Source organism: Suricata suricatta, chromosome 14, assembly GCF_006229205.1.
Source record: "Suricata suricatta isolate VVHF042 chromosome 14, meerkat_22Aug2017_6uvM2_HiC, whole genome shotgun sequence".
Lineage (NCBI taxonomy): Eukaryota > Metazoa > Chordata > Mammalia > Carnivora > Herpestidae > Suricata > Suricata suricatta.
Window position 1 is genome coordinate 69,769,261 of NC_043713.1, and position 16,281 is coordinate 69,785,541.

General features: G+C 41.9%; 2 gene segments (V, D, J or C); one reads left to right on the forward strand and one right to left on the reverse strand.

Annotated features, from left to right (window-relative positions):
• The window catches only part of LOC115277666, an 869,742-nt gene that overhangs the window by 33,089 nt on the left and 820,372 nt on the right, over positions 1-16,281 (forward strand).
• The window catches only part of LOC115278302, a 4,864-nt gene continuing 1,436 nt past the window's right edge, over positions 12,854-16,281 (reverse strand). Inside the window, 1 exon segment of the V gene segment in view lies at positions 12,854-12,996. Coding sequence covers positions 12,854-12,996 — 143 coding nt within the window.

Below are 16,281 nucleotides of genomic sequence, written 5' to 3' on the forward strand. Positions count from 1 at the left end.
AAAGAGTAAAGACAGAACTCACGGTTCTCCGATCAGGCGAAAGAGAGCGTTTATTCAAAGAACTGTTCTTTATATAGTCTTCAGGGGGGGAAAACAAGGCAAGCTGACCTAGGCAGGCTACAGAGTCAAATGCATATCAAAGAAGCGCCCCGACTTTGCCTCAGCAATCTTGGGGGATGGAGAACTAACACTGAATACGGTTTTGATCTTTTGTGTGCCTTGGCCACTCGCGTCTAGCTCAGCAAGACAGTCGCCAAAGTTATTTTGACCAGGAAATGGCAATCTCCAGCCTCCAGATGCAAATCTTGTTACTGGCTCACTCAACGGAGTGATAATCCTTGCCTGAGGCAGACAGAAAACTTGGCGGCCCCGACATGGCAGGAACATATTTTAGGATATTCTCCTATTGAGGAGAAATTCCTGGGTGTCAGAGGCCAGCTGCCCTGGGCACAGAGTCTGTGATAGGTAAGGAAAGAATCAGTATCAAGGATTCCTGATGTGTCTGACTGTTGATACAGTACTTTCTAGATAATGTGCATCCACACCACTTACTGAATGCCTAGTGTGTGCTGCAAATGTCCTAGGGAAGTGGGCCCCAAGTGGACATAACTGGAAGGGTCCCCATGTTCATGGAGTTGACCTAGAAGAGAGAGGACACAGAACCTAAACATGTTGTAAAGGAAAGTTGTGTCCCAGGATCCTGTGGAGGGGTAGGTCTTTGGAGCTGCAGCTGGAGCATTGGAGAGGTTGATGAGGAACCCCAGAACCTGATGACCAGTAGTGACATCCTGGTTGTACACAGCTAATGAAAAGGCAGCAGGGGAGTATGAAGGTGTTACTGAGCAGGGGCTGTGGACGGTGCCACAGTCAGACTTGTGGCTCTGGATGATAGATGGAGGGTGAAGGAAGGTCATGGTCCTCATGACTTGAAGGAATCAGGGACTGAGGATGGGAAAGGGAAGGAGACGAAAAACATTCAGGTTGCCTCTATGTGAGGCGCTGTGAAGTTACATCAACTTTTTCTGAAGTTACATCAGGTCCTTCAGATTTACTTGTCCTTACCTCCGAACAAAGGGCAGTGTTAGTCCAGCTCAGGTGGTGGGAGAAAAATAAAAAAAGTTAGGTTTGAGACTTGCAGCCAGACAGTGTTGGAAGCTATAGAAAATCAGGTTCTCATCTAGGTTATAATGAACAGAATTAGAATCAAGTATTTATCATGTGTTTTACTGAAACATTTGTCCCTCTACAATCACTCATGATTGTGCTACATATAGCCAAATGGACAGTAATTTGTTTGCAAAATAAGTGTAGTTTCAAAAAGAACTTGGTGTGATGATTACTTACCTAACTGCAGCAAAATAGCATTTAGCCGTGTAGGCTCTTTAAAACCTGTCTTGCCGGAACTTTTATAAGAAACTTCCAGATTGAACATTACCAGCCCCTCCAGCCAAAAGTCCAGCAAAACTTGTGCCAAAATCCTGCTGTCAGACTTAACATGCAGCATCTATAGTAGTGGGTAAATTCTCTGTTCTTGAGGTCCCAATATATCCCATGTTTCCTGCATCTGCCAGAAAATGTCCTTGACTCACCAGGAAGAGATGCTGGGATCTCTGCCAGCAGGGGGCACGCTGGTCCTTCTAAGAGGCTTCACTGGATCCATAAAGTCAATGTTAGTTCTGTAACGCTGTCTGGCCATATCTGAGTATATGCATGAGCATATCTCTTTCAAATATGACTCTCTAATCAAAGTCTTGGTAATAGAACCAGTGTTTCTGATTTTATTCTGTTACATGAAAAATAGAATCTTATCAAACTGATGCTAATAAATATATTGCCATAAAAATATGAGAATTCTCACTGACAGTTTCTGAGTGTTGTAAGAATTAGGTAAAGAGAAAATATAAATGGTTTAATTTGTTCACAAAGGTATATTTCATCATGTTGTTACATGTAAGTGAGTTCAAGTGAAGTTTCCTTAAATGTGATGGAAGAAAATGTTTTTAAAACTCAGAAATGTTTTAAACAAAAGTCACAAAAATTATATTCATCCATCTCTGTACATTCACTCTCAGGGTATTAAGTTTTGTTCCATTTGAGTCCAGTTTTTCTAATAGTTCTTGAAATATATACCTTGGTTTTACTATCCTAAAGGTATTAAAACCCTAAGTTTGCTAAAAGTCCTCTCCAAGAATATCCTTGACAATGAAACACATTTGCAGTGGGATGGGTGTTAAATCGTAACTGTACGTGGTAAGATTGAAAAGTGGTCATGGCCAAAGATGTGGTTAGAGTTCATTACAATGCAATCGACCAGAAAATGTGTTTATTCATGTGCCACACAGCACAAAATGATTTTAAAGGCATGTAGAGAAAGTTACAGAATTGTAAATAAAATATAGGACTTTTTAAATAACATAAATAATTGTTTTCAATGAATGAAATTCCTGATAAACATAGGAAATATTTTGGCAGAACACAGAGTGCTTGTATTCTAGGCAGACCATTTAAAAGTGAATAAAACTTTTGTTGCCATTTTGAATAAGAGCAGAATGATAGTTCAAGAAAATTTTGACCTTTTCCCAACAGAAAACAGAGTTTTAATTATTCATCCATGTATTTTGATATTAAATCTCATTTATTTATTGAATATATTTTACTTCTAACTAGCACTGTCCACACTTAAAAATCATTTCCAGGTTTGTTTTTGAAAATCCTACTACAACTTCCTCTTATACATTTAGATCTTGATCTAAGTTTTCTTCGAATAACCAGACTCATGTTAGGACAAAATTATTTTTAGTTTTTTTCAACAACAACAAAAAATGTTCCCATTCATGCTTCTTCCCTTCAAAAAACACATTTCTTAATATCCTGGAACATATAGTTGTTTTCCTTATTATTTTTACTAGTCTATATTATATTTATAAGAATCCCTAACTCTAGAAACATAGTTTTCTAGTGAAAAGCAATTATGAACTCTTTTTTAAGCCACTATTCTTTAGGTAAGCAAAATTTATGACATTTCACAATTTCTAGAAACGTAAAATATTTTACTACAGAACAAACTGGGTTTATGAATGGACCCACATTTACCTTTATAGTTTTTCTCTAATGAGACAAAAGTAGATAAACCGATGGTGAATACTTAATGTTTTATTATGTTATCTTATTTAACTTGCAAAAAATTAAAGAGTCACAATTGTTAGAAAGACTTTATATGCTCTCCCTACCAATGGATAGATTAAATATGATCCTTATGAAACCCCCAAAAGCCTGTTTTGCAGTCGCAGAAAAGATGCTCTCAAAATTTCCATGGAATTACAGGGACTCATAACATCAAGAAAATCCTGAAAAAGAACAAATTTTCAGGACTCACAATCGTAGATTTCAAAACTCACTAAAACTAACTCATCAAGCTACAGTAGATGAATGTGGTACTGGCCTAGGGATAGACATATGGATGAATTAAACATATTTGAGAGGCCAGAAATAAATCACTCATCTATGGTCAATTGATTTTCAAAAGAGTGCTAAGAGAATTTAGTGTGAAAAAAAATGGTCTCTCCAATTAGTGGTGCTGTACTAGATATCCACATACAAAGGAGTGAAATTAGACCCTTACCACATACTATATATAAAAATGGATGTAAAATGGATCAAAGAGCTAAATTTAAGAGCTAAAACTATAAAAATCTTAGAACACAAGAAGGACATTCTCATGAATTTTAGACTTGGCAATGGGTTCTTTACATATGACATTGAAAGCACCAGCAAAAACAGGAGGGAAAATTGGACTTCTCCAAAGTTACTGTTTGTACACCAAAAGATACTATGAATGAGAAAATGCAACACTAGGTACAGCCCCTTCCCCCAGAGACCATCGAAGGAGATACAAAATGCCTGGGGCAGCCCAGCTCCAGCCATGGGGTCTTCACAGACCTATGTCCACTATGGGGTAACCCTTTCTCCTTGTGTTGCCCTCTTACTACACAGGCAAGGACAGTCCTCAGTGACCCAGGGCATGCCCTGAACCTATGTCCACACCTTTGGATCCGATCCCCAAGCAGCTTCACCTTCATCTCTGCCCCATCTCTCATGAGTGCCTGTGTTTGCAGGTTCTTTCTCCCAGCCCATGCTGACTCAGCCGCTCTCCTTCTTCACATCCATAGAAGAATCTGCAGACTCATCTGCACCCTGAATCATGACAACATTGTTGTTAAATAAGTGACATCATGGTTGTTAAAAAATATGCATACTGTGGTCAGTAGAGGCCAGGGAGCCTTCCCTAGGATCTCCTGAGATTCAAGTCACAGTCAGATAACACACCAGAGATCCCAGCTCCTGTCATTTCTTGGATCCACAGATGTTTTGACCAATTCATGTGTTCTGACATCTCTGGAATCCGGTGTGTGAGAAGGTGAGTATTAGTGTCATATGCCAAGATAGCACTAACGCTTCCCAAATGATCCAGATCCATAGGGAACTGAGACAAAAGCTCCCTCCACTCTCTGGGCCTGGTGATGTGCCCTGTCAGGTTGTTCAGGGGGTGACTTCTGTTGTCAGATCTTCAACAGACTCTTCATTGTCCTGGAATAACAAGATTTGACACTGTCATATCATTTCCTTCAGTTAAAAATTCAGGTTGATAACTTGTTCACACCATGTTCATATTTTCAAAGCCAAAACTAGCTTGCTCAGAGTTAAAAATTATACAGTGGAGAGGTTCCTGGCTGGTTCAATGGTTAGAAGATGCAACTCTTGATCTTGGGTAGTGAGTTTAAGACCTACTTTAGGTACAGAGGTTACTGAAAAATAAAATATTAGGGTTGCCTGCATGGCTTATTTGACTGAAGGTGCAACTCTTTATTTCAGCTCATGTCATGATCCCAGAGTTATGGGATCAAGTCCCGTGCTGACTCCATGCTGAGCATGGTTCCCACATAAGTTTTTCTCTCTCTCTCTTCTTGTGCCCTTCTCCACCACTCATGCTCTCTCTCTAAAACAAACAAATGAAATAGAATATTAATTTCTAAAAAAGTATTCCTTGGAGATGTCAAAAGCCCAAATGTGTTGATTATAGCTTTGGCTCTGGTGATGGCTCACTGATGCTCCTGGTCTAAGTGCGTCAATACGGGCCTCAGGTTAAAAAACCAACAGGCAGAAATACATGCTATTCTATATAGAATCAGAAGAACTATCAATATATAAAAATAAAACACCACCATTTACGATGTTATAATTATGAAATTCTTTAGCATTATTAGAAATCTGAAAGTCTTGTACCTGGAAAATTTCAAAACTTTGTAAGAGACATTAATGAAAACTTGAATATATTACTAGATATTCCTTGCTTGGGGATCAAAATGGCCAATTTGGCTACGGAAGGATTCTTTCAAAATATTCAGTCGGTAGCTGGTGCCACCAGCTTTCTTGCACCAAAGAAATAAGCAAATGGAGCATCCCTCACAAATTGAAGCACAAAAATTCTTTTCTTAAAAAGATATTCTTAAATCAATATTAGAAAACACAAAGCAGTTCTATATATGTATGATACAAAGTATATACCATGACCAAAAGGGGTTTTATTATAAGATACAAGGCCAGTGTATATTTAAAAATCAATCATTGTAACATCCTGTATTAATAGGCTAAAGAATAAAATTCCATACTCCTATCAATCAATATAGAAAAATCATCTCAGACAATTCAAAAACTATTCATGATAATGTGCCAGAATGGAAGGATGGATGGATGAATGAATGAAAACTATAAAAAAATTATCCAACAGTGATATATGTGGGAAAACTGAGCATCTTCAGTTTGATAGATAAATCTACAAAACACCTACAGCTAAGACTAAAATATTCCCCTTGGGGTAGAGACCAAGACAAGGTATGTCCAACCTTACCAACGCTGTTCATTATAATATTGGATGCTCCAGACAAAACCATAAGGCTAGAAAAATACTGAAAAGCATACAAAGAACATGGGAAAATTAGCCTTGGTTTCAGGCTAGAGAATGGTATACACTAAAAAAAAAACCAAACCTAAAAATATGTATATAAATTCAAAGAGTAATAAGTAATATTCGGTAAGGCAATAAACGTGTCAAAACTTAATTAAAACATCACTAAAATACTCTATGATGGAATACTTAGGTGCATATTTAACTCAACATGTGCAGACTCCACTGCTGCTGGGAAAATGCTGAGCCTGCCCAATGGAAGTGGCTGTAGTAGGTCCATAGATGTGGCTTTGCTTTAGCTGATGCCAGGGCCCATGGGGACTCCCATGAGTGGGTTTCCTGAACGCATAGGTACTGACTCTGTCCTCATGTCTCCTCAGATCCCACTGGACTGTTTCTAGAATTGGGGTTGTGCAGGTGTGTGAAAAACCTGGAATAGGAACTCCCCTTCTGTGCATGTGTCAACTCCCTGGGAAAGCTCTTGATGACCCCAGATCCCAAGTCACTTCCTCCTCCACAGGAGCAGCATAAATGCTGGCGGTTCCCATAGCAATGATACCCAGGTTCCCAGGCAGAGCCTCTAAATTGTGATCTAGGACAGTAGTGAGGAACCCTCCATGTGTCCACAACTGATTATCCAGATCTGTGTTTGCTGACAAAACCTCTTTAACCACCTCTGGGCAGCAGGCTGTGGAGAGGCTGTTCGTCATAGCTTAGAGCTGTAGGTGACAAGTGTAACAAGGAGCTGCTCTCTCACCAGGACATGTGACAAACTAGACCTTCCACCACTGCCCCAGTCTTATTCATCAGCTTTCTCTCCCTTCCTGGGGCCCACAGCAGCATTGATTTTGGTTCCCAACTTTCCAGTGTTATGCCCAAGATTTCATTATCATCCCCAAAGCCATAGACCACCGGGGAGACTTTGTCACACATGCACAAGCAAAGGGCTTTATTATTACGGGCTTAGGCTGGCCGGGCCTAAGCTCAGGCTCACAGACTTTACCAGCCCAGTGGATCCATGCTGAGACCCCTGAACAAAGGCAGGGTAGGGCCTTTGCAGGTTTGGGAAGGGGAAGTTACAGGAAATTGTGACACAGATATAGTGACCCAATCACTATTGTCTATCAATATTGGCAGTAACTTTAACCATACATTGTTACTTTTGGTGGGAGCCAATCACACCATTTAGAGTACTGACCAATTACAGAGTGGGCCCAGGACCCTCACATAGGGGTGACTAGCCTTCTAGGCCTGCCCTTAGAAATATTAAGGGTGTTAGCTGGCCTTTCCTGATTGGGTGTTACAAGGGTGGTCCCTCCTGCCTTGGGCAACGTGTGCCCTTCTATTGTCTAATGATTCTGAGAAACTGACACTTTAGGCCTCCAAGGTCAGAGGGAAACTTGAAGCCTATCATGGAGTCAGTTTGATTCATACCTGCTTCCTTACATTCCCCCCTCTGGTTTGTAACTGACCCAATCCGGGGTCAGCTGAATTACCATTGTTCCCCTGAAGCCTGGCACAGCCCTCCTTGGTGTAAGGGGAATTTCTTACTCTGTAAAGGGCATAGGGAAGGAGAACTATCCAATTTCTGCCAGTCTCCATGGTTAATTTGGTGAGGGTCTCTTTTAGGGTTTCTAATATCTGGTGCTGCCTGGTTTACAAAAATAAGAATGACAGCCAATTTGTTTCCTCATTTTTCAGGATCCTTGGGCATAGCCTTCAAGATTCTTTTTACATTACTAACCTTAGCCAAATTGGTGGGCCGTCTAGCTGCCACTCGAGGACCCCCCATTAGAGTCTGGCAGTAGAGGCATAGGCTCCCCTTCCCTTCTGCCGTGTTGAAATCCCATGCCCAGATTAGAGGCAAATAATACCAACAGAACATCCTATCAGGAACTTTTGCTGTTTCCTCAGCTTTCTGGGGCACCATTTGCCAGTCCGATGGCAAAGAGACAGGACAGATTAGCTTATTGGACTGGTGATTCCTCAGGCTTCTGCCGTGCTAGACCAGCTAGCTTCTGGGGTGTGGCTGGAGCAGGGCTGGAGGTCCCTGGAGCCAAAGTCTTTTTGAGGGTCAGCTTAAGCTGATCGACTGGATCTGGATCACCTCACCAGGTTGAGGGTTCTTCTGTCGGCCTACTTAACTCCAGAATGATGCCTGAAAGTTTAAGAGGGGCTGAATTTTTTGTTTAGTTGCATATCTATGAAGTCCACCTTTAAGTCATTTGAAAAGACGTGACTCCCATTTTAGATATCATCCTCACAGACTAACAAGCTTTGAAGATACAACAACAAATATTCAAAGACATACAGAGGTAGAATTACATTTACAGTAGTGCATTGCTGAAACATAGTTTTTCTCTCTAAAAACCTCCATTATCAGAGATAGCCAAATCAAGACCGATGCATTTGTGGAACAAGTCCATTCTTAACAACCCTGGCCTAATTATTTACATAAGCACAGCAAGAATAAGAATTGTTCATGAGGCTCTTATAAAGCTTGCTTTGCTGGGTCCTTTTGTAAGGAATCTTCAGGTTGAACTTTTAGTAGCCACTTTGGGCCAGAAGCCAAGCCAAGCACTTTTCATCAGACAGGCCTGCAATACCCGTTAAATTGGGCAAACTCCTCTTCCCGAGGTTCCCAACATATGCTGAGGTTCCTGCACCTGCCAGAAAGTGACCTTCTTTACTCACCTGGGGAGGCTTCTGGGAACTCTGTGAGCAAGGTATCCAGCCAACATTTCCACGAGGCTTTGTGGCTCCATCTTCCGTAAGTCAACCTTAGTTCCTTAAAGCTGTCAGGTCATTTCTGAGCCTATGCATGACTCTCAAATAGGACATTCCAGTCAAAGCTTTGGTAAAATAACCAGTATTTCCAATTGTGTCCTACTATAAAATGAACAGATTCTCATTGAACTTATGCAAACAATTGTAATTGCCATAAAAGAAAGAATACTCACTGAGCTTTTGAATTTCAGATGGTTTAAGTAGAGAGGAAAGATAAATGATCTAGATTATAAACCAATACTTTATGACATTCCTGTATATCATAGATGTCCCAAGAAATTTTTCTTAATCTGGATAAGCAAACACTAAAGAAACAACAATGTTTCCAACAAGAGTCACAAAACTATAATTTTTATCAGCTCACTTGGTCCCATGTTCCTAATTTTTGTTCAGCTTCGATGCAGCTTTCAGCTCTGGAAATTTCTACCCATTTTAGTACTAATCTTAAAAGATGTCAATACTGCATTTGTCCCAAAACTCCTTATTACAATTTCCCTCGAAGAAGAAACATGTTCTGTGACAAAATCTAAGAAACGGACATTGTTAAAGATCTGACAAGAGTTCATTATGATGCACTTTAACAAAGAAATGTAATGACACTTAACATTTTGATTACTAAAGGTGTTAAGTAATGATCTTATACCAAAACATTAAGACTTTAGGAACTGCACCTATATTTGAGCAGTTGCAGCATTTACCCATGCAATATAACCGTGTACCATTGTACAACAGTGCTTTTTTAAGTAACTTGGAATCCTAAATGAAAGGGCCTAATTGGTCAAAAGACTTCTCTACCATTTGAATACTGGGAAATTTGTTAACACCTTAGGAAGTTACAAAGCACTTCCTAAATAGAATTACAAATTGTTACAAATCTGAAAACCCTATTTATTTAACCAAAGTGACAATAAAAGATCTTATTTGCCTTTGGGATCATTCAGCAAAATCTAACTTTTTTTTTTAACCTCAGAGAAGGTTTAACTAAGCAATCAAAGACAGATAAAGATAAGACCTAAAACTTTTGCCTTAACAAAAGAGAAACCCTTCATTTACATAGTCTTAACAAGAGCACACCAACAATCCCAAAAAGCTTTTCTTTTGAACAGAGAGGAGAGAAACACATAAATTTAACTTTATACCAGTATAACTTTAATATTCCATTTATCTCAACCTCACACATAAATTTCTCTTCAATGATTTCCATACAGGAACCTTCTGTAACTTTCCTTTGCCTTTAAACTTTGTCTCAAAGCCATTTCTCTCTAAACAATTTGTCTCACTTGGAACAAAATTACTTTCTTTTACCCTCAACAAAAATACTTTCATTTCTTATATCTTTCTTACATATCCCCAATTTCCTGCATATAGCGTTGCTTTTCTTATTTTCCCATCAGACTGAACCTTAGTCTCTAGCTGAGGACTTAGTAACTAACTGAAAGATGTTTATACCAGAGTTTTTCTTAGATGGTACACTTATGAACCAATTAAGTACAAAGCAGCTTTTTAACAGTTTCAAATATCCCCAGTTGTTTTTCCACAAGTCAAAAGCACAAGCATCTATAGACCTCATCCTATACCAATACACCAATCACTAGTTGTGGCTTGTGCTTTAGTTTTTTATCTCGTTAGACAGCCAATGAATCTAATCAACTTTTCATGAAGTAAAACCTTAACGTTTTAAGTCACCAAGAACCTTTAAAACTATTTTAATAATTACTCATGAAAACCGAGACAGACCAATTTAACTATTACTTCAAGCTATTCTTTGTTACCCACTTGGAGCAGAGATAGCAGGAACTTATTTGAACTGTAGTAAACCCAGGTACAAGCAAGCCAACAGACTGAGATTAATTTGAACACTGGATGAGCCCATGTGAGGCACTTTGTTTCCTGTAGTTAATTTTGACCTGGAAATTTGATGCAAAAATCTGACTTCTGTGGTCTTTTGTTTCTTATCACCTAAGGCAGAAGAGGAACCTGTTGCCTCCAGCAATTTATGCAGATTGGCCTCTCCCCACCCAGGTGGTACAGGAGAAAGAATGGGGGAAGGGAGAGCAAGAGAAGAGGCTCCCAAGGGGGGCAGAGAAGGAGAGTTTTCAGTTTGAAACTTTTCTCCAATTATAGCTGTTAACCTGGGAAATGAGTGAGGGAGAAACCCTCACTTCTACAAGGCAGAGGAACAGAGAGAGTCAGTGTCCCCTTCAGTATGATTTTTATCTCAGTCATACCAATAAGGTCTCCTTCTCTGCACAGTCCTGTAGGCTTTTGGGGATCTTAAGGATGCCCACCCGTGGAGCCACAAAATCGAACTTGGCAGGCAAGCCAGACTGAGCTGCACATTAACACTCACATACACACCAGAGGTTATTACATTCCCTCCCATAGGTTTTCCACAGACAAGACCAAGAACAATGACAATAACAACTGGACAAACAAGTACAGAAGTGACCACAAAACAGAGGTTTACAGATTTACTAAAGGGCCTGACCGAAGTCTCGGTGTGGCCCTGGGGTGAGAAGTCATGTGTCCAAGCTTCCACTTAATACCCCAGACAAAGGCACATGTGCATTTAAAATTCAGATGATAATCTAGCTTACCTCCAGAGGTTCTAACAGGTGACTCTCACAGATTACTGGCACCATTTTCAGGGTGGCAGGAAAGACAAGAGTGTCTCCCTGGCTCCCAAAACCTAGATATCCTTGGGAGTGCATTTTTCTCCTAGCCCCTGAGGCTGGGAGGAGACAATGAGGCATATCACACCCAAGTAGGTGCAGAAACAAACAGTGGAAGGGGAAGCCAGAAATGTTACTAAAGAGCTCTAATAGTTTTGGTTTCTCGGGTGGTAGTAATTTTCTTGGCACTAAAATCCTAGGAGAAAGAAAAGATTTTACTCAGGGTGGGGAGGTCGAAGATCCCATCTTCTGGCCATCCAACATTGAAGGTTGGCCATTTGTTCCTGCACAAAAGAGATCTTCCCTTTCCTGACATCCACTGATAGATTGTGAGCTCGAATCCCAACATTCTTGAAGTGAATCAGAACTAGGTCTTGGGGGTTCGAAGTAGACTGTCCCATCTCCTCGTCAGTCAGAGTCACAACAAAAACTATGCTTAGCCGCACAGCAAACAAATATACAGAGAACAGATGCAAGAGGGGATCTCACTGCTGCCACCAGTGGAATCCCTTAGCCAGGGAGAAATTACACTACTTCACCACTGTCCTGGTGAGGAATTAAACTTTGCCTCCCTCCCAAGGAGGACTTACATTCCACCTCTGTCCCCTCTGTGAGGACTTACACAAACAAACACACAGAGAAATATACACACAATGGGGTCACACTGCTGCCACCAATGGAACCCCCAGAAGTAACACACCATAAAGAGATGCACAGAGAAACAGACACAAGTGTCTCCTACAAAAATAAAACCCTACTTCTGCCACCAGCAGGATTCCTAAGAGATAGACAAGGGGACTGGTCTTTTTCCATCGCCGCTGGCTAGTGCAACCTGTTTCAGAGCCACGGAACTTACCCTCACTGGTGTATACTCTGAAATCCTGACAAGAGAAGGCCCCAGCATTTCAGCCTCCCCCAGCTTCCTCTTGTCACCAGATGGCCAAACTAGAGCCACGGAACCAACCCACACTCGTGTATACTCTAGGGACCCTGACAAGAGGAGACAAAACCCTAGTCTCCTCTTGTGTCATTGCTGGTGCGATCGGTTCCAACCTGCTCCAGAGTTATGCCACGGAATTAATCTCTTTTCCAGGCATATGCGGGACTGCTACCTACCCGCCTGACCTTTTGCCTGATCCACCTTTGGGTGTGTGTGGGACTCACATAAACCAGCCTGATGTCTCACCTGAATCTTACCTGTGCATTCTCTGGCATTCCTGCAAGTGCCGCGGGACTTGACCCTCTCTCAACCCTTTTACAAACGTGAGTGAGTGCCCTACCTACACCTGTATCTCCAACAGATGCCACACTTGCCACTTGCATGAGTGAGTGCCCTACCTACACCTGTATCTCAAACAGATGCCGCACTTGCCACTCGTATCTCCACAAATGTGAACAGGTAACGACACTTGGCCATGGAATTCGGACCTCACCCCGGACCCTGGAATTCCACCCTTGGTGCCACAGGCCTACTCCAACCAGCTGTCTCTTTACCCTGTGGGTCCAAGACATCTCCTGGCACCCACCGCCTCAAGCTTTTGGCGGCACATCTCCCTGGCTCCTCTGAGGCCCCTAGAGAAGCACCAAACAGACCAGACAAACAAAAGGACTTAGACACACCATAGACAAGAAAATGAGTGCACTACCAGCCAGCGATCAGGTCAGGCTTCCTGACCAATGCACCATATGTTATGCCCAAGATTTCATTATCATCCACAAAACCAGAGACCACCAGGGAGACCGAGTCACACATGCAAAAGCAAAGGGCTTTACTATTATTATGGGCTTATAAGCTTGGCTCACAGACTTTACCAGCTTAGTAGACCCATGCTAAGATCCCTGAACAAAGGGGGCGGGTAAGGCCTTTATGGGTTTGGGAAGGGGGAGTTACAGGAAATTGTGACACAGATATAGTGACCCAATCACTATCACCTATCAATATTGGCAGTAACTTTAACCATACATTGTTACTTTTTGTGGGAGCCAATCACAACTTTTAGATTATTGACCAATTACAGAGTGGGCCCAGGACCCTCATGTAGGGTGTGACTAGCCTTCTAGGCCTGCCCTTAGAAATATTAAGGGTGTTAGCTGGCCTTTCCTGATTGGGTGTTACAATGGTGGTCCCTCCTGTCTTGGGCAACGTATGCCCTTCTATTGTCTAATGATTCTGAGAAACTGACACTTCAGTCCTCCAAGGTCAGAGGAAAACTTGAAGCCTATCATGGAGTCAGTTTGATTCAGACCTGCGTCCTTACACCAGATGCTCTAAAACAAGAGGTCTTCATCTCTGGACACATGTAAGTTTATAAAGTCAATGAAAATATCTCTTTTACAAGTATAAGTTTCCCAATGCAAAAATAGGAGCTTTGTTTCCAGAAGCAAAATGGCCTCCACAGTTGCTGGGTTGGAATGTTAAGAAGTGACAAGTAGTGCAGAATGTATGAAACAGGAGAACCAGGTGACTCTCTGCCAAGCACCGCTTACGTTTCTTGATGTGGGCTTTGCTGATAATTTCCAGAGCTCAGCAGACTTGAATATACTCAGTTTCTCCCTTTCTCTTCAGATTAGAGCTTTGCTGAGCGCCTGAATTCATGGATGCTGGGCACTGCCTTCCCAATGAGCAGATCTGAACACATCCCTAACCAAGGAAGATAGACAGATGATTTTACACATGGGAAAAGATTTCCAACATAATATGTTATTGTGGTATTACAAATGGAAAAAATGAGGTACCACCAGACTCCCATTACCTTCGCTAAACTTCAATTCAATGACAACATCAGATGTTGCCCAGGATGTGGGGCAGCTAGAACTCTCACTCTTTGCTGGTGGGAATGCCAAAGGGCCCAGTCACTTTGGAAGATTCCTTGCAAAAGTTTCCTACACAGTTAAACAAAGCCTTAAAGGTATAATGTAAAAAGAACACTCCTAAGAACTACTCTAAATGAGTTTTCTGTGTGGAAATAAGAATATGCACATGAATGTTTGTTGCTGTTTATAAAGCAACACAATCATCTTTCAATAGATTAATGGCTAAAGAATCTCTTGTAGATCCATATATGGAATAGGATTCAGTGATGAAAAGACATGCTGTCTCAGGTCACAAAAACACATGGATTAGATTTCCATGCATATTTCTAAGTGAAAGAATCCAATCTGAAGAGGCTGGGGCCATGAGCAGGAGGGAAGAGGGGCAGGGACCCTGACACCACTCTCATCCTGAGTTGCTATGAGCCATGAATCCACCAGAGGGCGCCAGGCTCCCCAGTTCCTCTGCTGAAAGCTCTTTTCTCTCTGTTTCTTGCAGGTCAATGCTCCTGAGTCATCCTTGGGGTGAAACCCTCTCACATTCCTACCCTCACTTTGCTCAGCTGGATCCCAGGCTTAGGTCCAAAGAGGGGCTTGTAAGGCCTTGGGATAGAGAATATGTGCATGAAACCCCCACCCTAGCATCAGGAGAACATTTAAGAGGAGTTATTGGGCTCAGTCCAGGCTGTGGGGCTCAGCAAGAAAAGAGTGGGTCATCATAAACAGGACCTGTCTTCCTTGTTACTCACCCTCCTTGCTTACTGTACAGGTGACTTTCACATGTACCTGGTGGACAAAATAACCTCAGTTTGAGATCCATTGCATCATATAACATATTTTCGTCTATTTGGCAGCTTTTGCTTTAATTTGTTAAATTAAACTTATTAATTAAATTAATTTCCATCAGTGGATGGGAAATCAGTTGAGATAAAGATGCAGAGATTCTTGTCACTGGATGGAATCTGCACTTCAGATTCAGTGAATTGTTGGCAGGTCTACCCTCACCTGAGTTCTCCCTGCCTACATTACGTCAGCCTCCACAGAAAAGGTCTTTGTGACTCTTGCTCTTCAAATACAGAATCAACTTCGTGGAGCATCATTTTGCAGAAGAAATCATAAAGGTGACAGGTCAACATGCCCTTATTTTCAGTCACACATCTCCCACCCACCACACATGCCTCTCTCCTCTTTCTGAATGTGCAGTGTCCTGGGGACTGCAGTTTCTCGGTTTCTCTGTCCCTTCAGAATTCAGGGTCAACCTGTATTCATCTAGCCATCCTCAGGATCTCCATTCTTAGAAGCCAGAATTCCTGTCAGCAGGAAATGCCAGCAACATTAAAAGTGACTGGGGGCCTGTCACCAGGGCAGCCAGGACATTGCCTGAACATCTGCTCTCCTGGGATGAGGCTGATGCTCAGGAATCCACAGTGAGTCTCTGTCTCCATGTGCAATTCAGCCCCTGACCATGTCAGGGCTCCAGTCAGTGCCAGACGCTGATCAGTAAGTTGATTCTGGGACAGCAGCCTCAACGCTGCTCCCATGGAGATCAACTCCATGGAGGACCCGAGACACACCCTCACTGCACTCTAGGGCTTGACTGTCACTCCATCATTCACCCAAGGAACCCCTCCAGTCACGCTGGACCCCTGATGAAAAATCTTTTGTCCCAAGCCATGTCCACAGGGTCAGTGACCTCAGGTACACAGCCTCCCTTATCTCTACCTCTCCATCACTCCAAAGTGGGAACTTTAATAGAATCCTCTTGGTGCAGTTGGCCTTGGGTACTAGAAATTCTTTCCTCCAGTCATGAGTGGCTGAATGAACACTTGCTCTACTATGAACTCAAAGCACACAGACTATAGCTTTGCCCACACCAGATACAAGTGTGATCCCACTGGGCTCCATCCAGAAGGTCTGTGGTTGGGAATATCGTCATTGAGATAGCTCTGAAATTCACGGGGACAGGACTTTCATGAGGACTCACTAAACACCACATTGGTTTCTCCTACCTTCTTCCTACCAGACCCACAATACAAACAATGAAAT